Genomic DNA, 23,966 nt, shown 5'->3' with positions numbered 1-23,966 from the left:
CGGAGCATATTATGGTGTTTAAGTCCCTAATAAGTGTACAGTAGGCCTTCGTCGAAACCCTTTATCAGAGATAATGACTTAATGACGTCAGACCGTTTCCCAACATCGATGAGGATGTGAGCGATCTAGGGAGGATCCCTTTGCGAGCTCTTGGCGGAGGGCCACCCTCGGATAAACTGCAAACCATAAAAGAAAACCTTGCTTGCAGATCTCCATCCAAAGTTCTGCCACACTTCAACCACACACGATCAGAACATATGTATGTGTATGAAATAAGCACCTCTAAACATGTGCATCCTATTTAGGCGTCTTCTGAAGGCCCATTGGCCGTATGTTGGAAGCCAACTCTGAGGTTTGAGTGATGTGGGACCACTGGCGAGCATAATAAAACAGGAAAAAAAAACACGAGAAGCAGCTGCTCTTTGTCTCTCTCCCCGCGAGCAGTTTCACTGCACCGAGTTAACAGGCGTAGTCTCTCAGCCCAGGTTATTGCAGCGAGTTTCATTCAATTCAATTCAATTCCATTCCATTATTTTTATAGAGCGCTCCTCTCACACGGTGACACAGAGTGCAGAAAAAAGGGAAAAGAAAGAAATAGGATGTTTGACTCTGTGCTGGAGTGGGAACTATATACTAGATTGAGCATGGGGGGAAAGATGCTGTCAGTGGACAGTAGCAGGTGAGGAAGATAGTGGAGCAGGGCGGGTGGCGCTGGTCCCTCGTAGCTCCTGCACTCTGTTCGGAGACTGTTTGAATCCAGCTCAGTCTAGGTGGAGCTTGCACGTTCTCTCCATGTTGACGTGGGTTGCCTCCGCGTGCTACCGATTGCACCCACAGCCGCTTTCAGGAAGAGCGGGGCTCTAAATTGCCCGCGTTGCGTGTACGGGTGGATGACCACAGGGAGTTCAGCGTCATATGGATAGCATTGTTAGTCACCTTGAATAAAGTGTGTGCTTCTTTTGTGTCCGTCTAGTGTAAGATGGTACAAGGTGCTTTCAAAGATTTTACAAACTGCCCAAAGTCCATCTACCGTCTTCCTTTTCCTTCATTTAGGATGCGACGGCTTATGTGCGGCTGCCAAGAACGACGAAAGATTTCGACGCCTCCTGGAAACACGCTTCTTCCAAAGCGAATCCCACACACTGAGAGCGTTGGACACATTAGGAGATGGAAGCAGGCTTAGAGGTCTGTGGGGCGTTAAGTCAGAGACATTAACATGCTGAGGCAGGTTGGCAGGATCAAGGTCTGGCAGAAAGGTTCCTTGCTACACTGTTTATCTTATTAAAAACAATTAAGAAACAGGAAACGACCTGGCTGACCCTGCTGCCCGAGGCGCGCTGGCTCGTACAACTCCAGGCTTGCGGTGATGTCATCAGACCGGAGAAGCTCAAAAGTTTCTTGGATTTCGATCGTCTCCTCGTAACATCCCTAAGCCGCGAAACCGTGATCGGAACAAATGGGTTCCCAAGAAAACGTGAATGTCTGAAAGGTCTGCAAATTAAAACTAGGGGTCAAACTTAATTTAGCTTGACGCAAACCATTTAAGTAAAACGTCATCCTCCACCCTGATACAAGACAGTGGTTATTAAGATGAAAACTGCTCATCTCTTGAGATCATGCAGATATGTATACTTCAACCTTCATATATATATATATCAAATATCAAATATATAAGAAAATGTTAGGAACTGAAAAGCATGAAGTCAAATGTTTTTGCATATTATCTTTAATGCGGTGATGCACATTGCTTAGGAAATCGTTAAATGTAATAAAGTTACAACTAACAGTATTATAATAACCGGATAATTACGTATCCTCCTAGATTAAAAAGGCAGAGGGTGTCAAATCAACAATATGAAACACTAGGCTGCACAACCAAACGCTGTTTTAAAACAAACAACACAATATAGCACTCTTGCTTTACACATGAAGCGTTCTCAACTCAAGCCTTCTTGACATACATCCACAAAAAAAATTAACACTTGAAAACACACAAGACATTCCTTCTTTAAATGGGAAAGAAGATCTGTAAAATATTATAAAAATGCCCCAAAATAGACTCAAAAGTATACCTCGATGGCAGTAAAAAGCCCATGACATAATCGCAAACCTCCCCATAAAAAGGAACTTTATTCGATAATGGACACAACACAACAATTTAACAAAAGCGGGAGCTAGCCGTCTGCCCACTAATTCCAGTTTAACTAGTTAATTTTGTAAGCAATTTTAAATTTAACTATTTTTCCAAGACCACGCTGAGCCAGAAAATTGGATGATGGAACTTCCCACAAACTGCTGAAAAGTTCTCCGAAACAAACACTTGAATAATTTTTTCATCCACGTTTAGGCTTGAGTACAAAGCAATAATGCAGGAAATATGAACAATGGCAGAACTGGGGCAATAACCAGATAAAGGGTTTCCAATTTCTGAGCAAACATGCCTCCCTGCAAACAATATATTACTAAATTGTCAGGATTCCTATTTCATATTGGTGGTACAGGCTGTACAGATTGTGGTTAAAATTAAGTTTAATGACTATATTTATACTGTATTCCCTGGTTTGCCATAAATACAGGGATTCCTCCAGTAATTAAAATGGAAGATGCGTCACTGGTGACCACAGTTTTTTTTTCTCTCGCAACAGCTGGCCGAGACTCGGCCGGCAGCCACCCGAGGACACTTCCCTCACGACACCGGCAAACATTTACAAGCATGAAACCTTCAGCATGGACCCATATCAGAGCAATTTCATAAAACTGCCTGCAAACTCCCACGAACGTGACTTTCCTTTAGGAGCTTTCGGCCTCTTCCCACTGCACTGCACCGCACCACCGAGGTCCCAGTGCAAGCAAACTCGGCACGCTCAAAAGTGTCTTTTCGATTAAACATACGTCAAGGTCAAATGGTTTTCCATTTAAAAATAAAAAATAAAAAAACACACAAGGTGGGCTTATATTCCATTCAGCCTCTCCAGGTCAAAACATCTGTCTTTCAGTGTATTTTTTTCCCCTCTTCATCCCTCCTTGGCTCTCTGTGTAATGTCTGTTTGCTGAGCTTTGGGCTTGGCACCAGTGCATCCCTCTGGGATTGCAAGGATGGGCCTTGAATTACAATGTACACAAGTGAAAACATGCATAATTCAATGGGATGGGGACAACACATTGTTTTCCATTGAGTCACTGTATGTCAAGTAGGGGATGAGATGGGATGCAGCTCTCAAATCGACAAGTTTCTAAAAATCAAGTCCTTGTGGATCGTCTGTAAGAACGCACCCTGCTGATCGCGCTCTCTCTGATACTCGTCCAGGACAAACCAGTAAGCGTATTATATCATAGATTTATGTGCCGAGCCCTTTGTGTTTGTCTTGTAATGTTAGAATCCAGTGCTCTCCGTTAATAACAACTGATAAAACAATTATTCTTTGTAACGAGCAAAACGTCTGAACGGGACAGACAAGGATGAAAGAAACAAATAGAAGAATGAGACTTATACAAGTAGTGCACCATACTGCCTTCCTTTATGCAAGTTACTTAAAATGAACAAATGCTGGTGAATGAAACAACTGCTCCCATCTACAACTGCTACACTGCTTGCTAGTAGTAAAGCCAGTACTTGCCACAGCTGCCAATCACTACCAGTTCCGACTACTCTAAATTCTGTCCGCTACTCCACACCGTCTCCGCCATCAGCGAATCCCAAAAGAGAACTCCGAGTCTTGCTTGGAAGGCTTGCTTGCGTCGGCCTCAAGGGACGGGGTGGGAGGTCTACAGCGGCCTGGACCGCTGGCTGCAGGAGCACCGGGCGCCGATGGGCTGGCCGCACACCCAGCAACAGAAGTGATCCTTGTGCCAAGCCTGGCCATCTGGCCCCTGCTTGTAGCCCTCTGAAAAGATCAGCTGCAAGACAAAGAGCCCCAATAATATGAGACGCATGGTGCAGTTGCATAGAGCCCATTTCACATACTAGTCATGGTTTACACGCAAAATACACAGGTACAATAATCAGACTGTGGCTAATTGGGGCAAAGCTTACAGAGAATGCAAAAACCTTACAAAAATGTTCATCTTTTGCTGCTATGGGTTGCAGTTGCATTCAAGCTGATTAATCTATCCAAATGGTAGAGGAAAAAAAAAAATATTCCATTTGAATAAGTAAAAATATTCCTTTTCAGTTAGAAGAAAATTAAACAATGTATTTTCAAAATTGAAATCAACATGGTGGAGGACCTCTAAAAGCTCCATATGGGATGCTACCAATCTCCTGAAGGGCAGAGAGTACAGTCCATCTTCGTTATCAAAAGTCGCCAACCTCGTCGCAGCCGAGACAGCGAGGTCTTCTGCGTTGGCAGTAGTGACGGCCACACAGCAGGGCGTCATCCTTCCAGAAGTAGACCAGGTCCACCAGGGCCTCGCCGCACTCCGCACACACAAAGCAGGTGGGATGCCACAGCCGGTCGCGGCCCGCCCTCTCCGCATACACGACGGGGCTGTCGGCGGCCGCCGGTTCTCCGCACCGGTCGCAGCGCTGGGGGGAGCACAAGATGACGTTTCACGCTATTGGCACCGCAGCCAAAACTGGTGGCACTGCATCACAGGGGGTTACATTAGTGCCTTATATATTCTGACAGGGTTCAAATCCGGTCAACGTGCAACAAGTTCCTGTGTGTTCCTTCTGCTTTTCTCTTGTTTCCTCCTGCAGTCCCAAAGGGCGTGAATGTGTGAGCGTGTGTTAAATTGCTCAGCTGTACGTAGTTATAAGTAGGTTCGTGTAGCGTATCCAGCATTTTCGGTTTCATTTGGACAAAGGCGTCAACTTAATACAAGACCATAAAAAAAAAAAAAAAAAAAAACAGCAAACCACCACAACCACCGACGGCACTGGAAGAGGGGCTTGAGTTGCTTCAGTTAATGAAACAGCGACAAAGGATTTACAGTTCAAATCCCAGCAGGGAATGGCCTTAACGTGGAACGAGGGACGGCAACTTGAAGCAAACTCGCAGTCCTGGTGAACACCTTGAGTAAACCTCCGGCTGTTTAGAAAAGGCAAATGCAAAACTGCACGACGCAAGTGTTGCCTTGGATTAAAGCAACCGTCACACAAATACGGGATGCAATAATGTATACTGAGCACTTCCTGATCATAGCTTCTCGAAAGAAATAATTAAACCCACATCGGCACAGAAAGAGTACACAAGCCTCAAAGTATGCATTCCTCTTATGATGGAAGCAATGAAATGCAGATGTTCCTCGAGCTTTAATTATTTTCTCCTTCTTCCCCCTCCTCTCTACTTAGAACCAAACGTCTGTGGAAACTTGAAGATGGGATGAAGCGGAAGGGGAGCACGGCAGAGCAGCTCCAAACGCAGTGGATCGGCCCCCGTGCTTCTCGTCGGCTCACGGTGCACCATCTGGGGAAAATCTCCGACGTAAGGAGCTCCGAAATGAAACGGCACAAACCACACATATCCTTTCTGAAATCCAATCATCACAATGCGCATGGAAGCCCTGAGCCTCGGAGAGAGAAGGCTCGATAAAGCGGCCTTCAGGTGCGCTCCCCATGTGGAGCACATCATCTGCAAAAGCTACCTCCCCCCATACACCATCCTACATAGGGTAGTAATTATGAAGCGCCCCTCAACCCCTACTATTAGAATAAATACAAGAGTTTTTAAAGCGTTGAGGATGAAAGCCAAAAACGCAATCCGATTAAAGATATATTTTACTACGAGATCATCCCCCACTACCTCATTAGAGAAGAGCCCTTTTCATATTTCGTGAGACATGTTACAAACTCAGTGGCCTGTCCATAGGATAGCGAGGACATCTGAGATATTAGACCCCTGTGAGCCTGAGAAAGACCAATAGGTCACATGACACTGGGGGGGGGGGATAGTGGAGTCACCTGACAGTGGTGAAGCTGAACACAGCAGAGGTGTGGGCAGCACAGGGCACAGCAAGTAGTGCTGCTGTCCCACAGAGCCTGGGTGGTGCGGGAGGATACGGGTTCGATCCCCGCTCAGTCTGCGTGGAGCCTGCACGTTGTCTGCGTGGGTTTCCTGCGGGTGCTCTGGTTTCCTTCCACAGTCCAAAGACATGTTGCTCAGGCTCCCCCATAGTATGTGAGTGACAGAGAGAGTGTGTGTCTTCCACTGATGTATGGATGAGTGACCCAGCGTAAGTAGCGTATCTACCAAAGTCACCTTGGTGAATAAGGTGCGTGAGCTCGTAACACTACATCGAGTTCACTGGAAGTCGCTTTGGCGAAAAGCATCTGCTAAATAAATAAATGTAAGGTGAACCACATAACTGGTACTTCGATTTTCTGTTCCATTTTTTCCTCTTTTTGCAGACTGCAGTTCGACTGGCTTTTAGCACCACTCTGCAACGATGCCACGAATGAGACGGGACTCTTAAAGCAAACCCGAATACCTGCCAGCTGCCTAGTAACCGTAGTTTCAGCGGGGACTGCACGGAGACCCAGACCTTTTGGAGCGGTCAACAGGTCTGCCTGCGTGCCTGATACCCAGCTCCTCCTGCTTTTGTATTTTACAGGGCAATAAACGTTTCGAACAAAGAAGCTGAGCGCTTGCTCTATTTCGGACCTGCTCATAAATTCCCCTCTTTTATCAGTACATTATACCCCCAGGCACCTACAAGTGCGTAAAGACACTCGCGGCGTGAGCGACAGCGAGTAGGATATCACATACAACTCACACATGCTTTCAGGTGAGCTTACAAACAGCACAGGGGTGAAGTGTGGTATTAGCTCTGAGAAAGAGGCTTCTGTGAGGGTGAATTTAAAAAATAAAAAAAAATTTTAAAAAAAAAAATCACTGCATCGTTTTCCATCCTCCTCCTTGAAGAGAAAAGTAGCCTTTTACTGCACAATTCCCTTTAACTGCTTAGTGCATTAGTTGGTAGCTGGGTTCGGAACACAATGCATTACAGAGCCCTTTCAACGGAACCTCCCGCTGCCATCCTCCCCAAGTTCCACTTTAAACGCAGTACAAGATGCATCCCCAGATGTTATTCTTTAGCCCTGATAAGCTAAATGAGAGGTTTAAAGGTCACAGATGGGCGACCGCTTTGAGTTCAGTCACATCTGTGAGTATGTCGAGCTAAGTGAGATTTCGCAACAGATCTAGAGGTGACGGGCCACATACACACATCCACACACCACCTCAAACTTCTGCAGCCCGAAACCCAGCAGGCCCTGCCCGTACGCTGCTCCACAGAGGTCCTCCGCAGATCCCACCTTTTGAAGTTTTCAAGAGTCACCAAGGGTTCAGGAGCAGCATGTGGAGTAGTTGCCCTTGAGGCAGAAGGAATACAATTTCTGCTCATTTTATTCCTTATCTATATACTTCCAGACGGGGAATTCTGCAGGCCTTCAACTAACTTAAAAGGACCAGAGGAAACCCTGGTTAGTGGTTTCCTTAAACCACAACGCCATGCAGCAGGATGTGTCTGGCCCATGGTCAAATTCCTGACTTTTTCCCTTGTCGGACGATAAGAATGCTGATACAAATGGTACAATGGAGGGGTGGGTGCAAGAATGCAGTTTTCTGGGAGCGGGGATGCGGACAAGGGCTGGTTGCTGGCGGGGATGGAGCATTTTGAGGTTAGCTGGTGACCGAGGACAATCAGATCTTGGCTAGCAGACTGGAGAACCGCAGACGCGTACAAGAATTCAATACTCAACTCCTTGCCCACAGCATTCTATCCTAGAGACCACAAGTGTACATTTGAAGTTATTCATTTAGCCAGTAGTCCTGCATCGCCTTATTACTTAGCAGGACTTAAAATTGTAAACATACCGTTAACATAACAGCACCGTTTAAGTACAACCCTTGAAGGTACAACATCAAGAGTCCTTCCAGAACTCCAGTCTTTTGAACTACGTGGTGCCCTATTGACTGAAAAGGAGTCTTCGTTTTGGATTTTTGGTTAAGAAGTGACAGCTGCCGGGGCAGCGGGTAGCACAGTGGTTAGAGATTCTCCCTTTGGACCCACAGGTTCGAGTCTCATCTCCAGCTGCAATACCCTCGAGTGAGGTACTTAGTCGCCAGTTGCTCCAGTAAAAAATGACCCAGCTGTATAAACGGGTCAATAATTGTAAGTAGCTTAACATTGTAAGTCATTTAGGAGAAATGAATCAGCTAGATGAAGGAATGTAACACATATGGGGCAGGACAGTGCATCTGCAGCTACTTACGTATTCGCTCTTCTTTCCGCCGTCTCCCAGCACCCCATTGGTTGGGGGACCCTGATGGTCTGGAGCACTTTTCCCATTCTTTTGCTTGGTGGCGTCATCCCTGGGTGCCCCCCGCTCCCCGGGCAGCGCCACTTCCCCCACGCCAAGTGCCTCCTCCTTGTAGCTCTTGACAAAGAGCGCCATGGCCTGGGCCTCAGGGTCAGACAGACCGTGACACTGCGCGGGGTCCTGATCGTAGATGGGGAGCTGCCTCATCAGCTGCTTGCGTCGGTACAGCGCTCCGTCAGTGCCGCTCATGGGTCGCCTCTCTTCTGGGAGCAGCTCCATGTACAGGATGGCCTAATAAGACACACACACACACACACACACACACACACACACACACACACACACACACACACAATGACACTGTTCTGTAATTCATCCCCAAAACAGGTGTCCTGCAAAAAAAAATAAAAAATCCTCTAAAGCATGAATATTTGTGAATATTTCCTGCAGCAAAAATAACCTCTTACGGTTATTCTGCAACAGAGAATGACTTCAAACTATCCGTTTGCAATGCCAGAAGGTTTTTTAAAATCTAAATTGTTGAGCGTTTGAAAGATACTCTCACCGATTCACTTTCCTCAAATGCTTGTCCAAGTGAGGGCGACAGTGGTCCAGAAACACGTCACGATGCTAAGTAGGGTAACACCCTGGATGGGATGCCAGTCCATCAGAGAGTAGGGTGGTATACATAAAATTGCCTTCAAACGATATAGAGGCAACAAATCTATCTAAATACAGCAACTAAACTGCGCAGAAGGCACGGAGCACAAGAGGACATCTACGCTACATTTAAACACAGATCAAAAGCAATCGGGGACAGACCTTTGGCTTCACGTATGGCTTCCGAACGGCTTCCGAACGGCGCCTCGATACGCTTCGGCTGACAAAGTACTTTCGCAAGTGACTGCGCGGCCACAAATACAGAGGTATAAGGAAAGAAAAAAGGAGAAGAAGAAACACACAGGCCATCCATTCATGCCGAAGGCCTGGCGGAAAGGCCAGGCAACACTGCCTCATTGTTAAGGGCATGTGCATGACTGCATTCAACTGCGCTGCCATAAAATAAACTCACTTAATAGCCATTATGTGACAAAAAAAAAAAAAACACTCCTTGGCAGGGCTGATGTTCCAGAGGCAGTTCCAGGACTCCCAGAAACGGACCCCTGTCGACGTGCTTCAGATTAAGGCTTTCGATGATGGCAGACACAGCAACGCTGCTAAGAAAGGTGAGCTGATGCAGAACTAAGACGAGGAAAGGTTTTTTTGTACAAAGACCACAACACGCTTACAAAAGTAGTGGGGGGGGGGGGGATATTTCAAATTGCTATTCTGTCGCGTTACCTAATGATATATTTTTCACATATTTATTTAACGTGAAATTTACAGCGGAACACAAGAACCACGTCAAACTGCGGAAATTCGGAAAACCCAACCAAGATTTTGGGTTGTGACTTCAGGCAGTAAGGTTAGAATTTAGTCATTGATTATTTTAATAACAAAAAAAAAAAAAATAAAAAATATGGAGGGAATTATTGGTAAACCAATCACTGTTGCGTATGTTCTTATGATCTCCACATATGCTCCACTGGACAGGCCTTTTCTAAACCCCAAACATTTACACGCCAGCAAAGGAGAAAAATCCAGATAATGTGGAATGAGCGCACATAGCAGTGGAGATTAGGGCTGGTGATGCACAGCCCCTGTTGTCCTAACAGGGTTCGGGGAATGCTGAACTACGAGAGATGCATCCATCAGGCCACTGACGCATTACGGCGAAACCCATCAAAAATTCTGCTATTATGCCGAACAGATGCCATTAAAAAATTTCATCTATGTCTGCCAGGGTCTGCTGCAGAAAATATTTGCTTGTGAGGTTGCAGCTTTATTAAAATGTACTATAATGCGTGTCCCTCTGACTCTGCCATAGTGGGAGTTCTCATCACGCAGCTCTACGTGCAGGTCCTTGAGAACAGGAGCTCCAGTTATAGACTGAACCACACTCTAAGCCATGGCCCGAGTCCAGCTGGACTACAGTACTGGGCAAGAATAGGACAACCATTGTGACACAACAAAGGTCACACATTACAAACATTAGTCTCCTCTTACAGTGGAACTAGCCGCCCACACAACACATTCCGGGCCTGATCTTCCAACCGAATAGACCAAAGGTCAAAACTTTTCTTTAACATGTTTGTTAGCTCCAAGGCAACAGTCAAACATCCCATGTTGAACATTTATGAATGCTTCAGGTTTTTAAAGTCTCACTTGGGTAAGCCATAAACTCTTCGACTTACTGCGAGTGCATAAACTATGGAGCTCGTTCTTCTGCTTGCATCTCTATGACTCTTGCACACCATCTCGCACCTTTCTTACCTCCCCCCTGCCCCCCTGCCCTCCGTTCAGCCTCACCAGCTTCTGGGTGAGTCCAGGTGGTGCCCAGTCATAGGTGATGGTGTTGAAGGTGGGGTCCTTGCGGGACACGACCGGGTTGGTGATGATCATACGGTTGCGCTTGTAGACACGCAGCCCGTCACCACCCTTCACCTTGGCGGTCAGGTGGGCATAACGCGAGTCAGCCAGCAGGCGGCCCATTTTGCGGTCATCCTCGCTGTCAGAACTTGGGGCGTGGTCCTCCTGGCTGCAGAGGCACTGGGTGCAGGCTTTCCTGGTTGAGTACAGCACAGCACCCACACATTACATACATACATTATATACAATACATGAGCGAGTCTTGGACTTTCACGTTTCCGTGGAATCCATCTTTACATAACTCAAAGTTAACAAACGAAATCAAGCACATCAAATAAATCTATTAAACACATCTGAGCAAACACTCAAGTCAAATGGCCATTGAATCGGGGTCATCACATGCCCATCAGGCAACAACACCGCAGTCTTGATCGTACCACAGAAACACACTTGTACATGATGCGTTTAACTTGCTGGTATGGATACTAGAATATTATTCCGGAAAAGCAGCTTTTCTACAAAGTGAACGGCTTTCCAAAAGTATACCACAGCAACAGAGTCGCTACGGGATCACGGTACGCGAGAGCGTCACTGCGCCCTTTATTTAAGAGGCACGTCACGCTCCACACCTGCTTAACAGTTTGTGTGCTATCAAACTCAGCTCCCCGCAGGACAGCTGGCTTCGCCGTTGTTTTTCCAGACGAGTTGCCGTATGACACGTCGCACCATGACTCTAAAATACGGGTTAAATTACCTTCCCTGGCCTGACGTTAATTTACGGATAACGCTAACGGGACTCGAAAGATATAACGTGCACAAAGACGGTGACAGGAGCAGGGGATGTGCAGAGGTGGGTTGAACCGAGCCACAAATTCCAGAGCTATCGAGGGAAAATGAGGTGAAAGAGGAAGGAGTCGACTTATTCCTTTACTTTTTTTGCATAGAGAATAAATTACCTCCAGGAATGTGGCTGGAATCCAGAGCAGATCCCTTTACATGTCAGACAGGCCGCACCCCTTCCTGCTGGCGGCTGCCCCACTGACATCTGCGGGGAAAAGAACCGATAGGATAGGCAGGGAAATAGGGACAGGGTCGAGGAAGCAGCCGGAGAACCTTAACCGCCCCTGGCCTGGGGCAGGACGACCGGAGCTGGGGAGTCAGAGAAACACACGCCGAGCCCCGTCACGCACCCCGGGAGTCAGACGTAAACAGTGACACATAAACAGAGACGGTGACACACACGACACGGTCAGACACCGATGAGCGCAACGCTTTGGGGCGAGGAGGACGTCACCTCTTTCGTCCAGGGGGAAGAAGTTCCTTCTCCTTTCGGTGACGCGACCGTGCCGCGCTACGATTCACTACCGCACATCGTTCTCACAATCCCGAAACGGGCTGACTCCGAAATATCAGCAGGGCAAAACGCTCATAGACATAGATACGCTCCTGGTGATTTAAACCGATGACCTCCCGCGATGTACAGGAGCCGTCACCTTCTCCGCAAGTAACTCATAAGTATTTGCAAGGCCTTGAGCGCAACGCGCACTGAAAGTTTTCCTCGAGCCTGACTAAGAGAACCCATGAATGAACGCTCGAGCGAGGAGCACGCTTACAAATCCAAGTCTTCTTCGGGCTGTTTATTTGGACGTGGGAGCTTCGCCAGGTTTTTTTTTTTTTCCTCTCTACTCAAGGAGGCCTGGGGAGGCTTTTTTGGCAGCGAAAAGAAAGCACATTGCAAAGGAGGTGCACCCCTCACCCGCTAGTAAAAACGCTGCGCTTAAACGGCATCGAGGAGAGCCGAGAGGGACTGACGGACGGACGGACGGACGGACACGGGGCAGCCCTCGGGGACGCGCGTCCACTCGAATCGGCCCGTCTGCTTCGCTTCACCTAGACAAGCGAGGAGGAAGAGCGGAGCGACGACGAAAGAGGTGAAGCCGAAGCCGAAGCAGGCGACACTTGCGACGCACAGCCTGCCCGTTAAAGCCGGTGGCGAAGGTGAGGGAGAATAAATAGCCTCATAAACAGAACGCACGCAAAACACAACAAGGAGCAGCCATGGCACCAAATCCCTGCGTAATCCTGCCAGAGAGGTGCAGCACAGGTCCCCGGGGCTGCGGTCAGAACATCACTTCTTTGCCTAAGCGGTCACTCACGTCGAAGGTGCCGGTATGTAAGAGAGAGGCGTGAGCAGCGCAAGTGGAACTAATAGACGCACGCGCACGGGGGCTGTTTGTCATCTATAAATAAAAGTATAAGGAAGAGTCTCAATCAGCAGTCCTCAGTCAACAGATTCTCAGTTGCATGAAGCATTCAGCTGTAATGTTCTGTGTTCACGCTAAGCTGATTAATGGCAAATGCCCATATCATGGGGGGGGCAGCAATCATTGAGGAGAAGTAATACACTTCCATACTTGTTGTATTTGTTACCCGGTATAGGTGGATACTAGAGGACACAGTTGGGGGTAACATGTGCAGAAATCTCATCTCTTTGTCCATTCTCATGAGAGACAGGTGAAGGACATTGTTATTTTCATGCCGAGTAATTTCAGTAAAACCTGCTGCAGCAAAAAGCACAATCGCTGCTTTTTAAACGTTGGCTTGAAAACAAAGGTGTTATTCAGAAGACTTCTAAAAAAAAAAAAAAAAAAAAAAAAAGGAAGACGAAACATAAGGTTTTAAAGCAGCGTCATTCACCCAACAGTGGGCGATTCATCGTGAAAGGACAGGTCGAAAGGACAAATCTCGACAAAAAAGCCTGGCACGAGTTCTAAGAGAGCGGGACTTTTTGCCGCTTCCAAAAAGATCATCCTTGAAGCCAGCGAGGACTTTTTAAAAATCCTGCTCTCGGTTTGAAAAGCAGCGGGTGTTGCCGAAATATAGGAAACTATTTTAATGGGCCTTCCAAGTGGGTGTGTGGCGTGGCACGGGAAGAGCTGTGCCGCCACTGTGCCGCTACCCTGGCGTAACAGTGCTTTAACCACGTTGGAACTGTGCTATAACTGTGCTGCTACCCCATAGCAAGCGACTTAAACTGGGCTGGAACTGGGGCCGCGGTGGGGTCACATTCTTGTGTCCCGGTACCCCGGTCTTGTGCGACTAACGTGTGAACAGCGTTAAACCCTGGAGATGTGCGGGCTGTGGCAGACAAGGTCAGGCGAGTTCCTTCTCCTTCGGTCCACACCGTCTCCATCCTTCACCGTGAACCGTCCTCTCTGTCCGGGACAGGATGGGGACACCCACCGTCTCATCTCTCGAAAAGAGGTGCCGCACTCAGCTTGGAGGTCTAACAAAAAATGGGTTTCATTTTTTTTTTTCCTCTCACCAAAAAAAAACCACTGGAAACAGCAGAAAGGACCCTATGCTCCCCTTTGAAAGGTCAAAAAGAACAGCGGAAATTGTCAGAGGAGCTTTTGTGTCCAAGCGCTCAAGTCACAAGTGAAAGTCGTCTTTTGCGAAGACAGACAGAGTCCAAATGGACAGGCTTCCTGAAGACAAGGAAAGAAACACACGCACACACACACACACACACACACACACACACCCAGCGGACAAACTTCGCGTTGTTATGAGGCACTTCTTGGAGCAACAACCCCGTCTCTATACTTTCACCAGTACAAAACGGAGCTCACAAGAGGTGAAACAAGGTAAAAGAGGCGAATGCAACCCGTTGCCGGCGTCCACTGACTGACCGGAGCGGGACACCACAGTGCAGTGTGTTATATATATATGGATATATGGATATATATTATATATAGGTGCTGTGTTCAGTGTTCAGACTCACTCACCTTCTCAACTCCAGCGCTGAGCTCCATCTTCGCAGCCAAGGCTCACAAGCTCACCGCTCCGTGTGGGTTTCGTCCTGAGTGACGTCGCAGGTAGGCAGGTGTGTGTGTGTGTGGTGTTGTGTGGATGGCGATTGCGACTCGTCCTCCAGCAAGGCTGCCGCGCGCTCTGTCCCGCGCTCCCGCCGCGAAGAGCATTTAAACGCGGGTGGGGAAAGGGGGCGGGGGGGGGATTGGGATTCCCTCCGCGCTCCTCCGACACGCGCTGTGTCACTTCCATTCTCACACGTGGGGAGGACGTGTCCCACCTCTGGAGCGCTTTCCACCTTTGTCTTTTTAAGGAAAAAAAGGACACCAACCAAGCCCCACTTCTCACATTTTTCTACCGTTTATCAACTCACACTAACTATTTGTGAGCACCGCGCTACCCACACTTTCCTCCATACACCACCATCCTTTCCCTTTTTATGTATCGTCGTCTGTTTCACCACCACCATCATCATCCATCGGAGGCTTTATATTTACCTGTCACCTTTGTTCAAGGGGAGTGACACGGGTAGATAACATTACAGGGATGAACACCTTTCTAGAGCTAGGTACACATTCTTACTACTGTTATCAGTAGCATGATGAAGTGTAGAACAGCAGGAATGGGTTTTGAACCTACAACCTTCTGACTGGAAATGTGTAAGTCTAACCAGGACACTGCCTACTGCCCCAATTTTAACCACATTAACGTGAAGCACTGAGATGTTGGTCAGAGCCAGGGATGTCTCCTCCTTGAGAGCTCACAGAAGAATTCAGTGTTCCGGGACAGCAGTCGTGTTCTTTTAATACAAGGCAGTCATTTCATACTCCAAACTGGAATATAGCAATACGGAGGATGAGAAACACTTCATTCAAATAACCAAAATATTTATGATCAGAATTTCAACAAGATTAAAACAGAAGATAGTGCAGGGGGGGATCAACAATCACAATAAGAGTGAAAATGACTTCATTACAATAGGTCTTGAGTTGGATGCTCACTGACCACCTTAAGTGGAATGACATGTCAGTGGGGACAGAGTGAGGGATAGCCACTTCTTACACCCTTTTACCTTCTGTAGGGTGTGCTTCCACATTGTTTGTTTAGTTGATACTTTCCTTCAGAGCAATCTGCAATTTAAGGTGGAATACTAACCTATTTACAGTTATCTATTCATTTGTACATCTTGGCAATATTTACTTGAGAAATTTAGGGTAAGTACCTGGCTGAGACCTAGAACTGTTGTGGGTGGGATCTGAACCTGTGTTCTTTGATGAAAAAGCAAAGGCTCTAATCTCTACGCTAGGTGCTGCCCTTTATTCCTTCATTAGTTCCCCCATTATACTGTCAGGACAATACAGTTGTGATTTGTCACAGAGCAAAACCACCAAAACTAATTACCATATTTTAAAAGTTCTAAACAGTCTTAAAAATAACAAGCCTCAATTTGAAGCGAATGGGTTGTGATGTTTCTTTAAACTTTGGAGGCTTAGGAACAGCATTGATTTACAAGCTCAACTTCATCTACATAAAGTTAAGGCTGTTGAATCATGGTTAAATAGAATCTTTGACATGACGGGAAGTCATTTCGTTGTTCATGTTCATACTGACACAGGGCACAATGGTTGTTGGCTAATGACAACAGAGATGCAATAGTAAGACCAGATACAACCAACGTAAGGCATTGTTTGCATTGAAACAACCATAACCTTGCAGTCCTTTCCTCGCATGCCTCATGAGTATTCACAAAAATATAAATATTTCTTCAAACAAGTTTAACCCGCTGCCACAGGAGTATGCAATTCTGTCACTGCTGATGTACTGTGGTTACATCCAACCACTCCTACATGCTCTTGTGTGCACACAAACCGAACACCTCCAATTTTTTAAGTAAGGTCTAATCCCCCTAACATTCCCACATCCCATCTCCAAACTCTAGCAAGCTCATGAGCCAGCACACTATACATTCAGGACATCCTTGCGCTCTCACCAACAGGCACACAGACATATATATATGCAAACAATCTTCACTCCCACACTCTGTATGACAACTGCCAGCTATTATCGGTTATGCATAGTGAATCTTGTACGGTCCAAGTTCTAAATCTCTCTTCCGTCATCTGTTTGGCGAGCCTCCACTGCTGCTGGCAGGCACTGAGCCGAGTGTCTGCCCTGGGCCTTCCGGCACCAAGCCCCTTTCACCCTCCACCCACAGCCAGCCGACACGCCTGAGGACGGGACTCCAGCCTACATGATGATCCGTGGCTCAGGCACAGAGTCTGTGATGGACTTATGAGGCAGCACATTGGCCCCGTTGAGGTACAGCTCATCGTGCACGATCACGTCTTCTCCGAGAACAGTCACATTCTCCATTCGCACCTGGGGGACGCACACAGACATAACAACAGACACGTCACTGTCGTGTCACTCTGTTTGTTTCGCCACGTATGGAACAGAAGCAAAGAGGACAGACAGCTACAAAACAAAAAAGGACCTATCAGAAGTGATATAAAAAGTGGCATAAAGCAACACACAGTAAGAGTGAAATGACAAAAAAATGATATTTCTCAGTACTAGCTTTGCTTATGCTTTTTGACTACAGTAGCATGACTTCATTGTTTTTTGTGACTCTGCATTTCTATACAATAAAAAGATACATAAATACATATATACTTTACACCCTTTCAGAAAAGAACAAGACAAGGCAAGCATTGTCTCTGAGGACCAAAGATCACAGGGCAGTAAATTTGAGCAGTGCTATGCCCTGTGGCTGAAAAATGAGCAGTCAAAAAGCCAATGTGGGACAGTAGGCGTGTATGCATTCAGAGCAGCCAGTTGGGACAGGTGAGACTATATGATGCTATTTTATTAACTGTGACCTCACCGTTCAAGCAAAGTTCTGGATGAAACAGGCCAGGGGAATGACAGCCAGCGAATTTATGCATCTGCTTCTGTTATATTTTGCTTACTCTTTAAAAAGGTTTTTTTTTTTTAAAGTTAACTTTATTAAAATAAAAAGAGTCAGTTTTACGTTTGTCTTCCAGCAGTGTGAGATTAGGAATTTTTCATTGCATTAAAGTGAGTCGATGTTAACTCAGCATTGCAAGACCCATGCTTTAGACCCATATTAGCACTTGCTCACCCACTGGCCCACAGAGGAACTCCAGCCCACGATGCAGGACTCCAGCCAGGAGTGGGAGCGCACACGGGCCCCCTTCAGAACAGTGCATCGCTTGATCCGCACACCATCCTCCAGCACCACCCCAGCCCCCAACGTCACATTGGGTCCGATGGTGCAGTTCTCCCCAATCTGAGCTGTAGGGTCCTGCAGGAGGCAACATTATATAACCACGGTATGATCTACAGGTACATCCCCACTATGTTAACATTTTACAGCAGGTGATTATTTTACAGACTTACATTTGCAGAAAAAAAAATGTGGTAAGACATTTAACTCAAAACTATAACAGCAGCTTCTCTTCTGTAATTTCCACCAACTGTTTGTCTGCTAAGCAGTACAATATTTATGAAAGTACTGCATTTTCTAGCAGCTATTTTAACTGAATTATTGAGAGTTCAATATAAATTTGTACCGTTTTCACAAAAAAAAAAAAGCCTAAAATATTAGCTGTCAGATGGCCACCTAGTGAAAATATTCAATGCTGCTTATTTTTGTATAGCACCACTCCTCAAAGGTGGTCTCTAGCCACTGAACAGGAAACAGCAGGCTTGATCCCCTAGTTTGGTCTGTATAATAATGGCTTTCAGTTTCTAGCAGATTCAAAGCCAGACTGGAAATAAGAAACAGAAAAAAAACTGCATTCAGTTCTGTCTGTGAGGTGTCAAGTTTTGGCCAGTAATTTGTAAGTACCAGGCAAGTAATTACTTTCAGGCAATATTATCTTTTAAATACTGCAGCTCTACCAGAAAGAACCAATACTGCAGACTGTGTGGGTAAATTTTCTGGAGTACCAACTGGCTAGTTTTCCCACTTGACCACAAACAACCTTTTTCTCTGCCACTCACCACCAGGACATTGCCCAAGAAACCAGGTCCTGTGCGCAGTTTCTCTGGACTGTGTTGCCTCACAGACTGCAGGTACATGCACATTCCTGTTAGGAAGTCCTTAGGCTGGCCAATGTCCATCCAGAACCCTAGCAACAACCAAACACAGAACAACACAACTTTCAATACCTCCACTCACAAGGAGAATACATCTGGTGTAGAAAAATACATAATTACTTGTTTATCTCAACTAATTTAAAAAGAAGTTACAAAATAACTTCTGAGCAAGGTATGTAGAATTCCATTACCCTGGAGCTCCATAGCATACAGATGCCCTTCCTGGGCCATGTTTGGGAAAATCTCCTTCTCAATGGAAGTAGGCCTCAGCTGAGAGAAGAAAAGGGGATAACTCTGTCATGCCCACCGAAAGAACCCAGCTAGAAATTGTTGCTCTTAGTCTTAGTTTTTATATTCTCGCTCCACAATCGCTAGCCTGGTTCGTCGTAAGATGACGCTTCAGTAACAGGCTGAGTGAGGGTGTCTCACTAGTCAGACTAGTCTAGTCTGACTGTCGCCGGGGCCAGATGAGTTACTACTAAGTATGCAGAATCAGGGACTACTGAGGACTTAATCTGGGAGATGGGCTTCCACCATTTTCAATACACCTTTACACTGTACAATTTGGGAGAGGCAATGCTTTTGAATGGGATCGAATGTCATGGAAAAACAGGTTCTCTCTCAGCAAACAGGTTAGCAGTGGCATACGCAATAGCTAAAGTTCAGTCTTGCACTTTTTTTTTGCTGCTGACATCACCTCTGAGTGCCAAGGGTGCCACCTAGTGGTCACTGACCTGTATCCTATCCAGCATGGAAGGGCTGAAGATGTACATCCCCGCGTTGATCTTGTTAGACACAAACACCTGTGGTTTCTCTACAAAGCGGTGGATGCAGCCGCTCTCGGCCTCATAAACAACCACACCGTACTTGGAGGGCTCCTCCACCTTGGTTACCTATGTATAAAGTTAAATACAGCAAAGCTCACTGATCATTCCTCCACAGATGAATGCACAGCGGCATTAGTGCCACTCGGGCCCTCTCTCCATCGCACTCACCACAATAGTGCCTTCTTTTCCATGGTGCTTGTGGAACTTGAGCATGTCTTCGAAGGGGAAGTCGCAGATGACGTCGCTGTTAAGCACAAAGAAGGGGTCCGTGTTGTCTGTCAGCAGCTCCCTGGCCAAGGCAAGGGGCCCCGCTGAGAAGAAATATACATGGTGAGCAATGTAGACAGCTACTTTTACACCTTTTAGAATGTACAAAACATGGCCAACAAAATATTCTGCTGTACAAATGGATAAAACTGACACTTTAAGTAAAAGCATTAGATGACCAAAAATTATTTATGGTTATGAATATTACTAAGAGCTGGAAAAGACTGCAGTAACTGCAGCGAGTAAGCCGGGTTTAGCAGTAATGTGTGGTACAAAGCTTTCGCACAAATACTGCGTGGAGAAATTACCTGTTCCCAAGGGTTCTTTCTCATGGGACAAGGAAATCTTTATTCCAAGCTGAAAGACAGGGGGACAGCAGACATGAGAACTGCAGCACATTCAATGACGAGAATAACAAATTCACTCCATTTCACTTCTTACTTTAAAAAAAAAATTCCGAAATTTAACAGGTGGATTAAAAACGGTATTGACTGGAATTCCAGAGCACAGTAACCGTTCCGCTGTTTTCCGGCTGCTACCCGTTATAAAACTCAAGCGCCACATACCCTGTGCTCCTGGGCTCGCATCTCTCGCTCCAGTAGGTCAGACATGTAGCTCACAGCCAGGATTACATGGTTGACTCCAGCCTAACCAACCAGAAAGATATTTTAAAGTGCTATTTTCCACATTCACAAAAAGACAGTAAGAAAATCCAAGTCTAGATTCATATGTTATTGTTGCGCAATTAACAGCTAAGCCGCATATTGTCAGAAAGGAAGTGACAAGAGTTCAGAGTTAGAAAGAGCAACTGCGTCCGAGTGCTATTTATATCATAATGATGACGGTGACCATCGCGGTGTTTCTCGTCCTTGGCTAGAAATGTTCACCCCCCCATTTCTGTACAAAAGGAATTTATCTGTTGTAAAGATCTGTGCCAATGACAAAGCAGTGTCTCCCGAACGCAAACGCGGTCCGACCTTGACCAGGGCTTCAACCTGGTGCAAGAGGATGGGCTTGTTGCAGAACTCCACCAGGGGCTTGGGCACACTCAGAGTGAGCGGCCGAAGCCTCGTGCCGTAGCCCCCGACCAGGATCAGCGCCTTCATAATGTGGTCCTGATGAGAAAAAGTGGGGGGGGTTGACACAAATTAGCTGATGGAACAAGACATTTACCCTGAGGTGAACATGACATGATCAAACCCTGTGGTAAATATACATGACAAGTCATCCTTACACCTTTCGCTAACGTTCATGGGTTCAGTATTCACTACAAGTTAACGTTGTGAGGGGGGGAAAAAAATGGCAAAAACTACTATTTTAACTGTCCTGGAAGCAAACGTAACGGATTTTTCGGTCTGAAAAGCGGCAATGATATGAATGTCACACTGTCAACTGAACTACACACAGACAAAAAGAGTAATTTTCAGATATAGTAGTAACTCATCTGGCCCCGGCGACAGTCAGACTAGACTAGTCTGACTAGTGAGACACCCTCACTCAGCCTGTTACTGAAGCGTCATCTTACGACGAACCAGGCTAGCGATTGTGGAGCGAGAATATAAAAACTAAGACTAAGAGCAACAATTTCTAGCTGGGTTCTTTCGGTGGGCATGACAGAGAGAGTGTCTAAATCAATCAATAAAAATAAATGTCCGACGAGAGAGCAGTCAGCAGGAGCTGCTCGGCACAGAGAGTGAGTTTTTCTCTGACTCACCACTCTCTCACTTCACTTCGCTTACATTCGCCGAGTGATTAAAACCCGTCTAGACACGAGCATCCAGCTGACAGTAAGTCAGCGGTGATATTCAAACGAACATGGAAATTTTTATAGAAACAAACGCAGGTTTGTAGCACCGAAATCTACATCTAGTTGACACCGAACTCGCTTGTTTTTTGAATGACTGACACTTCCTCCGCACTCCGGGACCACAATTCCGTTCGGCAGTGACGCTCGGGTCTCCCGAGTTCGAAGGCCGTTCGAACGTACCAACCCATATGCGAGGGGAGTTTGTATTCGACACTAAATCGAAATGCAGAAACAAACATTTTATTTGACTTAATCATCATATACATTTTCATAAATAGAAACAAAACAAACTTTCTTATAAGCGAAACGTTAAGTAGTATTTTTATGAAAGAGTAATACGTTACATTCTGACTCGAGCCATCCCCAAACGTCAGCAAACTGATTATGAGACGCTGAGGCGCAAAAGTCAACTTACAGACAGAATAATTAGGCACGTAAAATATACATGGGACGATGGAATCAGTTAAAATTTCAAAAGCAAATATAATTCCCCGGAAACAGCAAATACAGTTATATTTCTCCAGTTAAAACTAATCTTTTGCAATGTTACGTTTCATATCCTTGTTTGGCCACGCCCACTCACCCTAACCAATCAGGTTTTAACAACGTGGCGCGGAAGTAGCTGGAATCTCCTGTCAAATGGAACGGTCCTATCACTGCGGATCATCACTCAGCGATACATTATACAAAAAAAAGGATCCTCGAGTCAGCGGCCCGTCAGTCCTTTAACACAACATGTAGTATCGTAACAACGTGTAGTATCGGTGGACCAATCAGAAGCCGCTTATAGATCATCTGCCCGTAATCGTCACTTTTTCAAAGCGCTGGCGAGGGGCGGCTCCAGTTCGGCGATTTCACGTATCAGGAGAGTTTCTTGACCACAAATGACAAAAATGCATCTCTGATTACGTAAAGTTATAACCGTAATAAAACGATATTCCGCATCTAAATATTAAAGCAAGAAATCAGATGTGCGGAAAATCTCGTATTTCCTTTAAAATCTAGTCTTACAATCACTCGGAGCGGCTACTTAAGAACATGATGAGGTAAAACAACATTTCAATTCTAAAAAAACGAAAATAGCGTGAATAAAAACAAGACAACGCTTTTTAAAGAAACATTTTTATATTCACATTCAAAGTTGTCAAAGGTGTCATAATTCTTTTAAAAAAATATCCATCCATGCAACAACATAAAGAAAATGATACTTTTTGGGTAATAGTTACACTCAAGTTACAAATTTCTCACATCTATGGAAAGATTAACATACAACATCCACCACAGAGGAGCTTATATTTAAATCCAAACCCTATTTACAGATTTTGGATTCCCTTCTTAAGCCGATCACAGGGCTCATTGTACTGCAAACTAATAGAACTGCATTTAATTAATATTTCAATACTGAAGGCCATTGCTTTTCTAAAATAATCATTTTCACATGGGCTCACATAGATATTAACTGTGGAAGAGAGTAAAGCATAAAAGTCCTCAAAATGACAATTTTAAAATATACTTTCATTCCTCCCCTTCAGTTCAAATTGGTCCTTAGAGCAATTCAAGCTGAGTAAAGTTTTATTCTGCTGAGAACAGTCATGGTTTTCTCACTGGTAAACAATGGCATCTTTTTTTTTCCCTCAATTGCAGAAGATTTAAAATTAACACACATTTTTGCTGAAATGACTGGACTTGGGAAGCTCTTTGCCTACAAGGAAAGGTGTTGAAAACAATAACTAGCCTTTGAATATAGCCGGTGATACAGAAGTCCATCACACCGTTTAACACAGTAACAAGAGAGACCTGAGAAAGTGAACAACTCAAGTAGGAGAGCGACTGGACTACCTGCTGCTGTCAACAACTCAGAGATACTGAAGGGCAGCATTTTCCACGTGCGCACAATATTTACTGCAGAAAAAAAACAACACATTTGTTTTACAACACTACATATTTATGATGACGTCACAAGAGGCTCGGCCTTTTATGCAGGAATACTAAAGTAACTAGTAGTGCCGCATTTTCTCCAAAGGTTACTGTAATTTTTACTCGAAAATAAAAAGGCAGTGTATACAGTGTTGAAAGCTTTCATTACCCTTTCTCACCACATCAGAGTTGGTACATGTGCTTGTAAATATATAATAGTAAAGTTGCTGTAGTCATCAAATACTGCCACTCAAACAATTATTCGAGCATCTTAAGTAGCTCAGGCTACAGTGCAAAATTATTTTGACAGACGACAACATCCTATCCCAGCAATCCTAAAAACAATTCCCTTTACAGCAGTGGTGGAACGATGGAAAAGCAGGAGCAGGCCAAGTAGGGTTCTTCTATGTCGCTACATGTGCTGATAGAGGAATACAGTCCACTGAACAAGTGCAATTTTCTCTGTCTGTCCTTTAAAATA

General features: G+C 45.5%; 2 protein-coding genes across 4 annotated transcripts; both read right to left on the bottom strand.

Moving 5' to 3' along the window:
- Window positions 1-1,737: 1,737 nt before the first annotated feature.
- Window positions 1,738-14,707, bottom strand: lmcd1 (LIM and cysteine-rich domains 1). Of its 3 annotated transcripts, XM_029247664.1 has the most exons (6): window positions 14,521-14,707; window positions 11,689-11,777; window positions 10,673-10,928; window positions 8,216-8,554; window positions 4,310-4,525; window positions 1,738-3,897 (listed from the first exon to the last, which is right to left on the bottom strand). In XM_029247664.1, exons 1-6 carry the CDS (start codon window positions 14,545-14,547, stop codon window positions 3,766-3,768), a joined length of 1,059 nt encoding a protein of 352 aa, XP_029103497.1. In that variant the 5' UTR covers window positions 14,548-14,707; the 3' UTR covers window positions 1,738-3,765. The 3 variants fall into 3 exon arrangements, with proteins under 3 accessions (XP_029103497.1, XP_029103499.1, XP_029103498.1); XM_029247666.1 differs by lacking the exon at window positions 11,689-11,777 and having other exon boundaries at window positions 14,521-14,564; XM_029247665.1 differs by lacking the exons at window positions 10,673-10,928; window positions 11,689-11,777; window positions 14,521-14,707 and adding an exon at window positions 9,086-9,315.
- A 1,026-nt stretch (window positions 14,708-15,733) lies between these two features.
- gmppb (GDP-mannose pyrophosphorylase B) lies at window positions 15,734-21,685 on the bottom strand. Its single transcript, XM_018725262.2, has 10 exons — window positions 21,476-21,685; window positions 20,739-20,876; window positions 20,328-20,408; window positions 20,070-20,118; window positions 19,663-19,805; window positions 19,402-19,560; window positions 18,859-18,937; window positions 18,572-18,699; window positions 17,688-17,870; window positions 15,734-16,924 (listed from the first exon to the last, which is right to left on the bottom strand). Exons 2-10 carry the CDS (start codon window positions 20,865-20,867, stop codon window positions 16,793-16,795), a joined length of 1,083 nt encoding a protein of 360 aa, XP_018580778.1. The 5' UTR covers window positions 20,868-20,876; window positions 21,476-21,685; the 3' UTR covers window positions 15,734-16,792.
- Between the last annotated feature and the right edge of the window lie 2,281 nt (window positions 21,686-23,966).

Source organism: Scleropages formosus, chromosome 22 (genome assembly GCF_900964775.1).
Source record: "Scleropages formosus chromosome 22, fSclFor1.1, whole genome shotgun sequence".
In the NCBI taxonomy this organism is placed as follows: Eukaryota; Metazoa; Chordata; class Actinopteri; order Osteoglossiformes; family Osteoglossidae; genus Scleropages; species Scleropages formosus.
Note: the sequence above shows the minus strand (reverse complement) of the source record. Positions and strands in the feature narration are given on the sequence as shown.